General features: G+C 40.4%; 1 protein-coding gene across 1 annotated transcript in view; it reads right to left on the bottom strand.

The window, feature by feature from the left end:
* Positions 1-3,149: 3,149 nt before the first annotated feature.
* The window catches only part of tmem178bb (transmembrane protein 178Bb), a 114,429-nt gene continuing 105,230 nt past the window's right edge, over positions 3,150-12,348 (bottom strand). Inside the window, exon 5 of the mRNA XM_062383298.1 lies at positions 3,150-9,188. Coding sequence (XP_062239282.1) covers positions 8,938-9,188 — 251 coding nt within the window. The 3' untranslated portion in view covers positions 3,150-8,937. The remainder of the gene's footprint in view (positions 9,189-12,348) is intronic.

The raw sequence follows: 12,348 nt of genomic DNA, 5'->3' as shown, positions 1-12,348 counted from the left end.
TAAATATACTTTAGGTATGGTGGATTGTGTTAGCAGCTGATCGTGTATGGTGGATCATGATGATGGATTGTGGATTATGGTGCCATCTAATCATGGTTGCAGAACGATTTCACTTATTTTCTGTTCCTGTCCCGTTTGTTGGCTGATGATAGCTTGACAAAAACTAGACAGCGATGGAAGTGTGCAGAAAACACTTGATGATCACACCAGTCAGTAGCTCCTGAGCTATATGTTGAATTCAGAAGGTACAAACAGTCGTGGGACTTTTTGATGACTTAGTTAATGTTGAATTTCGTACCTAGAATAGACAGACAATTGAAGCAGAAAGCATTGTACAACTTTTCTCTCAATCACTCTTTTTTGCTAAGGAAAAAATAGGGACATATAACTGAAATAGAGCAACTACTATTGTCAAAGTGTATGAACTTAAAAGGAAGTGAAGGGGCAAAAAGCTAGCTTTTTTCTTTATCCTTTATTGTTGCAAAACGATTTATTGATCGTGTGTTTTTCTTTGTGCATCTTTCCTTCAATGCCATCTTAGGTCCTTCGATTTGAAGAAATCTGGGATTCGGTACTTCAATTTTATGTTTAAGAACCCTGGTGTGGAAGTTATTTAACTGTAAGCAGCCATGTCTCATTATAGTCTTCCTTCTCCTTGTCTTCTGTAGGGATCCCTGTAAACAGTCTGGAATATCTACAAGACTTCAGTCCTTCACTCTGGCTCAAGTCTTTGCAGATGCTCACAGAAATGGAAACCAAGTCCAGCTTCACTTCACAAAAGGTCTCTTTTGGGGTCAGCAGCCCCGACACAGACCCAGACAGATCTGATACAGAGCACCACCATTGACCACCACACGGGACTGTCAACACACATACACACACATCACCACCTTGAACCACATACAATCAGCAGATATCCAGCACAGAGCTATTAGCAACTAATAAATTAAAATAACAATGTTATTTCTTCCCCTACCAAATATCAGTGTTGACTGGCCCCTGAAATCAGTCTAGACAAGCTCCTGCAGCACCACTGTATAAATGCACCATGAACACAAAGCTCCACAAATCACTGGGGCACAAAAAAGGTTTAGAAAAATTGTGCTTAGAAACTGGGTTTTGAGATATGTTTTGCAAATATTTAACAGCTGATTTATGTAATGCAGAATTCTCATTAAGTCTGTTCAGTCCACGTCTAGGTCAGAAGACCATGCCAGTAGCCTAACTTAAACTCATCTGCTATAAAAGGAGAGTGGATCTGATTCTGTTGAATAACTTTCTATCCTTTTTAATCTAAACTGTGACACTTGTGGGACTGGATATGGTATAGGTGGGCTATGCCAAATCAATCATCACAGTGTCAATGGAACTTGTCCAGAAATGTGAAAATTTGTGTTATCAATTTGTGTTCAAATTGATAAGTACTATCCGATAATTTTCTTGAAGAAGTAGTGATACACAAATGGCATAATATAACCTCTTATGTTAAATCTATAAATGACCATCATCGCCACCCACTCCTGGCAAGAAACCACATTGGCCGTAGACCAAACTAAAAGAAACACCCAAGCATTTGTGGGTAATTGCACAACTGCAGCCGAAATGATGAGGTTTGACTGTCTGCATGGACGTGGGAAGTAAATGGTAAATGGCTTTGTATTTATTTAACGCTTTTCTAGTCTTGATGACCACTCAAAGCGCTTTACAGTACAGTTTTTACATTCAACCATTCACACACACATTCATACACTGCATCTATTCGCAGCACTTTGTTATTCTATGGGGGGGCCATTCGGGGTACAGCATCTTGTCCAAGGACACTTCGGCATGCAAATGGGTCAGACTGGGGATAGACCCGCCGACCTTCAGGTTGGAGGACGACCACTCTACCCCTCCGCCACAGCCGCCACTGCTGCATACAGCTATACAATACAGCAATGGATCCAAACACTTAATTAGAAATGTATTATGTCATCATGAGAGGTGAAGAAAAGTTGTTTGCTGGGGTTCAGAATCTTGCCCAAGGACACTTCGGCATGCGCACGAGGGAAGACTGTGATCAAACCCCTGATCTTCTGGTTTAGAGGACGTCCGCTCTAACCCCTGAGCCATAGCTGCCATCCATCACCATAGATTACCGGCTCATTAGTTCCCACTACCAAGTGATTGCATTAGCTAGCTTTTTGGCTAACTATTTATCATATAGACTGGAAGCAGGTGCGTACTCGCAGCTAAAATCAAGCTCACCAATGAGCTATTAGCCTTCACAACTCAACTAAATGCATGAGGTGTTGAGTCCACTTGACACAAACATCACATGCAATTGCACACACACATGGCTCCCATGTCAGGGCCTGCCATTTTTTTTTTTCCAGAGGTTAAATTAAAAAAGAAGTGATGGAGGGCACCTTTAAATACCATATTAAAATAATATGGAAATCAACACATTACCATGACCATAGATTCACTGACTGAAGGTTGCCCACAGGGAAGTCACAGTCCTCTCAGGTTGACGAACTATGCATTAGCGACACTGGTCGTAAAACAGTTCAAGCACCTCTCTTTGACTTTCAATTACTTTAATTTGACTATTTCTTATCAGCAGGTCCAAATGAAACCATCGGATTTATCAGCAGCTGGCTTAAATCTGTAGATAACATCGGCCAGCCAGAGCAGGAGTCGGCCCGTACTCGTCGTGCCTGTTTGGTTCGAGGATCTAATTTCGTATCACCAGTGGGCCATCTGAAGGCAAACATCCACCTCTCTTCCCCGGAATGATGAAGGGAAACGTACCTTGGTTTGCCTCTGTGAGAATTGTTTCCACTCGTAGCTTAGAGTCAAATGTTAAATGGTCTGTATTTATGTAGCACTATTAATGTCTTGATGACCACTCAAAGCACTTTGTGTATGAAAAGGGTAAAATTGCCGGTCCAGTTTTTTGCCCAAGGACACTTCAGGAAGCGGAATGGGAACGACTGGGATTGAACAGCCGACTTTCTGGTTAGTGGAAGACCTGCTCTCCCCCTGGAGCCACAGCCGGCGGGAGTTAATCATTTCCAAACCATTTCACTTAAAACATCTACACACTATTCTATTATCTTTCTCACGTTTCATATTCCATTCACCAACACGCACGACAACCCACAGCATTAGTAAACACACCGATGAGATTTATTTTAATGTGATTTTACATTCCACAGTTGAACATTTCCATTTTTTTTCTCCTATTTTATGTTTACTCAACAGACACGTTACTGATGTTAAAGGTTGATAGATCAGTTTGAATTCAACATCTGTCCACGAAGGAAGTTGCAGTATCTCTGTATCAAAACCTCTTCATCCTCGGCCTCCCTGTCGTGGACTAGCTCAGATATGATGCGGTTTCAGTCGGCTGAAACAAAGCTGTTATGGGCATTATGGCTGTTATAGTAGAAGATAGTCTAACTGTTAAATGAGTCATGGTGTAATCTGACTTTCTAAGCATGTCTATGTACTTCCTTGGTATTAGGTGTGTGACAACTCAGCTTTGATTGGTTGTGACAATGAATTTGGTGTGATGCGTGAAAAGAACCCATTTAAACTTATCACCGCCTTACACTTACTACAAAACGTTTAAGTGCTTATTTTTTTTTACCTCTTACATGTTATGGCACGGTTGCAGGGTGGGATGAAAACATCCATGAAACTGGGAGTAATCCCCTTGACTACAGTATATGTGATTGTCGCCAACAGCAGTTAACACATGGATGTTGAAGTAGTGCTCTGTTACCTTATCAGAAAAGTATCCAGTCTTGTTTGGAATGGTTTTGTTAGATACAGCTGCAGATGTGGGTTGGGTTCCAGTGTAGTTATTTTCAAAAATAATTTATTTGGACGTTTCTCTCTGTCTCTGACTGAGCCAATGGGCTGCTTTCAAGTGTGTCAGTTGTCACATATACATATGCAATGGCCAATGTGGGGAGCAGAGGACCAGTCCATCACATTAGCCTGAAGAGCTGTCCTACAGACCCCCACTCATAAAATGTGTTATTAAGAAATCTCATTTCATCACAATTTTTCCATTATAAAGCCTATATATGTACATATATTCATCATTTTAATTTGCTTCATCAAACTAATGCGGGCTAGTTCAGTTTTACAAGATGCCTTGCTTTTTTTAAATCAACAGTAAATTTCAATTCTGAAACATAAATAAACCAGCAAATAAAAACAGAGCAGAATCCACAAACATCTATGAAATCACAACTCAACAATCTGATTGTTCCATTTAAAACCAGTCTCTACATATTTCCTGCCTGAAATTCCCCTGTGACAGTTAAAATAAATCATGAAATCAAAGCTTGATGATTTATAATCATAATTAACTACAGCTAGCACTTTAACATCCAGAGTGCGTATATAGTATCTGTATATTAGTACGTAACTTTAAGTCCTGGGTCAGCATTTTTGGCCATAAATTTAGCAGCACCAGGATGCAGGTTTGGGCCGGGCCTATGCAGAACTTTACATCATCTTACATAAAGATGATGCTTTAATGAATAGCTTTATAACTCCCCCTTTCCTCTCTATGTCCTGGTCTTGTTATACTGATTTGTGTGTGTGTGTGTGTGTGTGTGTGTGTGTGTGTGCTGGGGACGGTTTGGACAGAACAGCTCTTTAATCCAGTACATTTAAAGTAATTTCATGCTCAATTGCATTATCAGCTTGTGTCCAAGGGAACATCTATGTTTGAAAAAATATGTTTAATGTTATAATGTTTTTTGCCCATTATACCTTATTTGATTTTCTTGAGAGGGTTTTGTGATGCTCATCTTCAGAGATAATGACTTTAAACTGTATTATTTAATATTCATTATCCCAGGAAAAAGGTAAATTACACTGTTATGACTTCCTCATCATCATTATATATGTAATAAGATTACGGCGGGTGTTGACCTACCCACACAGTTTATAATCTGTCAGTTAGGCTCCAGTGTCTCTAGAAGCCTCTCGGCAGGCGCAGAGATTCATCCCCATGATAAAACAGACTTTGACAGAACATGTTAAACCCATTATAATGAAAAAATTGACAACCTGATCACCAGAACGCCACATTTGATGTCCCCAGATGGCACTTTAATCACGTTATATTTAAATCCACTCCCTCCGTCATACCTCGTTACCTTGGTCCCTAGCTGTAAGTGTCAGGTACGGAAGGGTAAGTGGCTTTCATTGAACCCATTTGTAGGGGCGGTCGCTACCTAAAGAAGCTGTGATAAAGGCGTTAAATCAACTTAACGCTGTGTCCTGATACACTTTGCTCAAATCCTTTTTCTTCCTCGCCCTGTAGTTTCCTTTAGACCCCACAAAGAGCAGACTCTGTCACTGTAAACTCCATTCTGAAATAAAACCACTTTATTTTATGTCTTTAACATTACTGAATACATATACAGCCCCACCATTTCTACCTTTATCCTGCCTCTGAAATGTTTTGCATTGTTTGCATAGAGCCAGTCCTACAGCAAACCAACACATTAGAGAGATGTTGATGTATATGTATGATATGTGATGTAACTGTCAGCCATGGCTGCATGGAAGAAGCCAAAAGGTCCTTTCCTTTTTGTCATTGAAGGTTAATTAAGGTCTGTTACAACCTTGGGTCTTATTCTTGTAACCTTTGCCATTGCTCACTGAGTTAATGATGAGATCTCGGAGCATGTTAACACCGGAGAGGATGATAATGATACAACAGTTTGGCTCTGTCCCAATTCCTCTCCCTTGGCCCTAACCCTAGATATGAAATGCCCTTTGCTGGGAGTGTCCCCCTCCAGATGAAGCCACAAAGGAGAGGGTTAGACAAATGTTGGGAAACCACTTGCTATGTTATCAGCATCCAACCAATGTTATTACAGTGACAAACAGTGTCAACCAATGTCATTATTTTAAGAATCCTTATCAAACATCATTATAATTGTGACAACTGCAGGTTAGATTGATCCATTCAGTCAGCATGTTATTTCAATGTAACATTAGACCCTTAGACATAGAAACTTCTGCCTAGCACTGAAAATGTTATAAAATGAGCAGGGACGTTTTATTCAAAATTCATTCAGGGATTTCCGTCTACCCCTTCATTTATAGGGGGGTCCTGATTACACCATAGTTTAAGGGTTTGACGGGCTTGATGACTATTACCCTCACCTTCAAGATTCAGATTCAAGGTCTTTATTATCATCATACTCAGGTACAATGAAATTGTAAGAGCCTTCTCTCTCCAATATATATATATCTATGTACAGGTGTACAAAATATAGAGAAATGAGAGAACACTGCCCTTTCATGGCCAGGCGCAAAAGAGGGGGTTGGGCCAAGTGCTGGGCTAAGGGGTGAAATGGGACAGGGCGTTGATACAGTTTATCCAAACCATGCCCCAGTCCAAGCCCTGTAGGCTTAAAGAGGATATCCGACAAGGACTTAAAATATCTATAGATATGGCTTCATTCATAATAAGGGCTTATACTCAATATATATTTGTTATCCAATACATTTTGGGTATTGTTAGAACTGGCTCATACAACAGTTCAGAAATCAAACTCATTGTACACACTTTACACATTGGCTGTCCTGAGGGATTATCATAGCATTTTTCTGGGTTATCCACGTGAAAATTGACAGACAAAGCTTTGTTAAATGACTTATGGGAGCTTAAGGTTGATAGTGTGGCCACATATTGGACCAGCTGTGATGGTCGACTCTGTGACATGTGTCATCAATGTCTCTCAGCGGTCGGACAAGATATACTCAAATCACCCTCCCTCAGCCTAAATCAAGTCAGCCAATAATCTCCTCCAACGCTTTTTTTCTTTTCTGTTACAATGGTTCAATGTTTCTTAACTCCAATACAATCTTCAGAACCATTTTTTAAATATTTTTCATACAGGTACACATCGAGAATTATAGACACCCCTCAAACAACTAGCGTTTTGCCAGTGGATGTGCCATTCCAGAGGTCCAAAATAAGGTTGAGACAGTATGACCTACACCAGAATCTTTTCAAGCCTCTGCAACCTGGTACCGGAATACACCCGGGTATCCCAACTGGACGTGTAGATATTAAGATATGTTTCTTTATTTTTGTTAAACCAGGATGCAGAAAACAGAACAAGAAATCTCCAACCAATCCTAACTGGAAGACAAAAATAAGACCCAAGTTGTATTAAATGGAATCATTCTTGAGAAACCGTGTCAGTTCAGGTTTTGCTTTTAGATTGGCTACCCTGTAGTTTTCAATAAATGGCTTTAATGGGAGAATTACAAAGACTGTGATCTTAGGACCTTTCATTGTGTGCATTTGTAATGTTTTGCTGGAGTTATTCTCTATGTGTGCCTTCTGCCAAGGCCACACAGCAAGCTGCTGTGTTTGGTCCTCATGAGAGAAGACTTACCCATTTATCGCATTACATTCATAATGCCTGATGTTAATCGAAATGGTCATGGCAGAGAAATTAAAACATAATTTCCGACTGATGGGTGGTTGAGGCCAAAAGGAACGCTTGTGTTTTCATCTTCAGTCTAGACGTCTTTTGACTGAGTAAGGTAAGAACCTTATTTATGATAAAAGAACAGTATCAAAGCACAAGGTTTAAGATATTCGAGAGAAAAAGCCATGTACTCTGAAAGACTGGAGCTTCCCCGATTCTCATCAGAAGCATTAGTTAAGCCTTCGATAGTTGCTCAGAGCAGTAGAATACAAAGTTGAACATGCTGGCCCTCTTTATAACGATTTCTCTTTGTTTCCCGTGTCTGCTGAGAATGTCCTGAAAACAAAATCTGTTGGGTTTAAACAGGATACTGCATCTCCCTTTTACATCTGTCTGCTCCTGCCCTTATACATCCTCAAGGCAGAACTCCACTATGTCATTATGATCTTTTTTTACAATATTTTTCTTTAGCGACTTCAAAATAACCCCTCCCATTAGATACACACATTCACGCTCACACATTTACGATACCTCTATGACTAGAATGGAAAAGAGAAAATCAAAAAACACAACATTTGCTCTGAACGCACGCTCAGTCAACATTTCGCTCAAAACAGGAAGGTTCATCAAAAATGCAAATACACTTTGAAGAAAAGATAATACATGTATAAAATGCTAAATGGCGTATGGGGTCATCACACGGAATGGAATGCACCGGCACAAGAATGAAAATGGTCCAAAATGACGTTTCCTGGTTGTTACTTCTCTTGAATATTCTGTACAATAATGTACAACAGTCAAGGTCCTGGAGATCCTGGAGGTCCTTGCTGTCCACATGTCCCAAGTAACTGGGGGGACCTCAGAAGCTGGAATACTGAAAATGAATAGATGGCCTCTTAACATGGTCCCAGTTAAGCAAGTTATATGGTTCCATGTCTGGTTGAGTCCTTTGTGATTCATAACACAGGAGGCTCCACGAAGAAACTTCCACAAGAACTTTGATCAGACTGCTTGTCTCCAATACTGTTGATACCTTCAGTTCTCCTCAACCAGTTAACAGACCAGTTAAGTTATAAGCAGTTTACAGGTTCAACGCCATTTTCAATCACCTTTTGAGGTTTCGAGCCACCCGAGCTACAACCACTCACTATCGTGAATTAAGTCTCTCAGTGTCTCCACGTATTTCCTTTGCAACCTTTTGTGGTCATGGTCCATTTTATCGTCTGCTGCACAACAACAAAACAAGCACGACTTCAAAAATGTGATAATATTTTGTCAGTTCTTCAGTTTTTTTCTGGTATTTTCAAGATAGCAGATCATCAAGACACCCATTTTTAAACACACACACACATTTAAAAAAAAAGAAGATCTGGAACCAGGAGAGACTGGAGATGAATGGATGAACATGTTGAATAGTTTTTTCTGTTTCTTTGTTGTTGATCTGTGGGATGAGTTGTTCTTCTCATGGCAGCCATCTTTAGCAGACGGTGCCGTTCTCCTGTCGGGACTTGGGGCAAGTAGATCTGGGTATCGGCTGGACGGAGGGAGCCAGGGTGCAGAAGAAGCCGGCAATGAGGGTAAGGCCGAGGCCTCCCCAAGCGCAGAACATGGACCATCCGTAGCCATGGCCAATGTCATCAGGCAGGCTGAACAGATACCGCGGGTAACGGGAAAGCTCAAAGTTGATGCCGGCAACACAGGTACAGAGGGAAATGATGCAGAAGGTTCCTGCAATGACAGAACAAGATGTTGAAGGAGAGAAATTCTGTGCATCAAACTTCTGTCAGAGTAAAAAGAGCAACCATTCCCCAAATCCAAATCTTTGACCACCTTGACATGAGGTATTAACAGGTCACATGCTGACAATTTGCAACCCTGTCTCCTACAAAATACGTCTTTCCATCCACCCATCAATCCATCTATTATAAATGCCGTTTATCCTGTGAGGGTCGGGGTCCAGCCAATCCCAGGTGGCATTGGGCGAGATGCGGGATACACCTTGAACAAAATATATTTATACCCGACTAGTATTTTCCAGTTCTGTCTGACTCAAAATTGGCTGGACTGTGGTCACTGTCACTATTCTATCCCATCCAGGATAATATGAGATTCCTGTAGAGCATATCCTTTGTCAGGGTGATTGGTTGAGCATTTGATTGTTAGGTTTATATGAGCAAAACTCTTGGTCGCTGTTTTGCAAAGACAGTGGTTTTAGTTTCATATTTTAATGACACACATCATCTTGTGTTTTTAAGTGTTGACCTTTTCCACATCAACAAGACCAAAACATTTTATTTATCTTAAAAAGTATTTTACATTATTTTTCTTGGCTGCCAAGCATTGTTTTGTTATTATTATATGAGCCAACCAATGGGCATATGCCAGAAAGAGAGCGGAAACCACAATATCAATGAGAGAAGAAGCCCACCCACCAGTTTCGTGCTCTTCTTGTTGATTGACCACAAAGACATTCAGGTTACATTGTGTTATGGTCTGTTATTACCTTGTACAACCATAATGGTCAGTGGGCATGGACTCTTATGGTAGACCTGGAACAAATCATCATTATACATCTACTGGTGATGTGACATTAATTCACATGAAGTGTTGTCCAAAGTGCAAATGTGTTTGTAGCGGTTGCAAGTGGCCATACTGATCATAATGACTCTCTTCAAAAAATATATTTTTTCACATGAAAAGGGACAAGAGTGAAATGAGTAAAAAAGAGCCTAAGGGAGAAATTCAAGCTTTGTCTATTTTCTCACCTTCAAAGACACACACTGAGTGGAATCGGTGTGATGACAAGAAATAATCCTGTTTGCGCCGTTACAAAATACATTTGCAGCATTTTTCTGGCTCGTCTGAGAGATGATTCAACCATTAATCTTTAAAGTCCATCAACTGCTGGGAGTTCTCCCATAGACCACCCCCTGATGCTGTCTCTGCATGACGTGTCAAGGACGTTTACTTCCAGTGCCTTATATAATTCCACCCACTTCATCACTCTACTATGTCTGCATTGAGCTGTTGTCGATTCTATTGGATGCATTTGTCTTTCTGCTTCTTTTCTGGTGGATCTTTTTCTGAACCATCTTTGTATAAAGCGGAATTCTATAAAAAAAATGGCCCCAATCTGATGCCCCACAGAAGCACTTACCCAGGAGATCACAAGAAGACAAACCACCAAACCATTTTTCAATTGTCTCCAATTCATCTCTGAACAATCCTTTGACTTGGATTGATTTTAGTTGATGCAGTTGGCGATGCAGACTAAATCTGGCCTCATTTTGGGAGCTGTGACCCTGTGGGCTGCTCTGCTGTGACTTGGCTGCTGCGGACTGACCCAGCCTGTTTTCCGTGCCTTTTATTACCAAGCAACAATAATTTACTTTTTAATTGCCTGTTCATTATACAACTGTAGGGCACAGCACTAATCCAAGGCTGATCATTATTGAGTGTGCAGTTGCCTCCTGCCAAGCAAGAGCTGTGCAGCACACGACACATCATTGTGTATGTGAAGTCACTACCGGTTGTCCACTGACAGTAAAGTGGGACACAACGGGTTTTTTGTGTATGTCTGTGTGTGTCTGCTTGGGTGATGCAGGGGCTAGATTCACACACTCATATACTTTCATCTTCAGACATCGTTTGTTTTTATGGTAATGTTCCTGCTTGCACTTGAATTTGTCCAGGGGTTCTGTAGTCGCAGTCTTATTAACCATCTTGAGCTAATTAAACTACTCTAACTTGTATCGCAGGCATGATCACTCGATCGCGTTTGTAGCACAATATTCATGTGACACAGCTGGAAATTATGAAATAGGTGTAATATTAACAGAATGTACATCTCGCCAGGGTTTTTTAATAGAATTATAATCCTGTGATGTTCTAGGAAGTTTTATGGGGTTAATTTGCGTAATGAAAAATGGGTTATGTTAGATCACTACTAGAAGGAGAGCTCAACACTGCACGTGCAGCTAGTTTGGGTTTTGCAGTTCCATCATCTTGTATCCAAATAAGAGATTGTGGACACCCCTCAAATCTAATTCAAGAAGGTTCAAACGCCAGTTCAACATCCTGTGTCAGCGTAGGTTTGCTCTGGGTATTCCAGCTTCCTCCCACAGTCCAAAGACACGCAGCGTGGAGTTAGTTTTATTTAAGACTCTAATATCTCCGTGTGGAGGTGTGAATTTTAAAGTGAATTGGTATGCCATCTCTGCGACCTGTACTCTGCCTCTGGCCTAATGTCAGCTGGCATTGGCTCCAGCTCCCACTTGACCCTCACAGAAAAGCGGTATAGAGTGTTTGTCTGAGGATGAGATGTTTTGTTGGCACCAAGACGGAGAATTGGAGGGAAACAACTGGCTTGAACAAACAAGAGAGAAGTCATTAATGCTGTGTACCTTGTTTGTTTATTTTGTACACAAACAGAAATGTAAAAACTATTTTGACATGCTGTAACTAGTGTATTTCTTGGTAAACAACAGGCAGGTGCAGTGACTATATCACAGTTTTATAATACACTCTAAAGGTGTGTTTAATCAATACTGTATATACAAATTAATGATGACAAAAATCAACGTACTCAATGTTTAAATTTATGTTAGAATAAATACAGCACATTTTTTCTTCAGCCGTAGTTGTATTTATCATATAATATATATAAATGTGTAAAACATCTGTCCGGTTCCTCCATGTCCATTGTTCAATCCGTGCGGGAGAAAAAGTTTACACTGGCAAACTCAAAAATCTCTTGTTATTAGTCTGCAACACTGACTGTATTTAATTTCGCCACTTTTCCAGCAACTACTGAAAAGCTTATTAGAATTATAGAATTATTATGTAGCTCGAGGCTTAGAGGTTACGACGCTGCACATGAACTGTAACA

This window comes from Platichthys flesus, chromosome 23 (assembly GCF_949316205.1).
Source record: "Platichthys flesus chromosome 23, fPlaFle2.1, whole genome shotgun sequence".
Taxonomy (NCBI): Eukaryota; Metazoa; Chordata; class Actinopteri; order Pleuronectiformes; family Pleuronectidae; genus Platichthys; species Platichthys flesus.
This window is presented reverse-complemented; position numbering and strand designations above follow the sequence as displayed.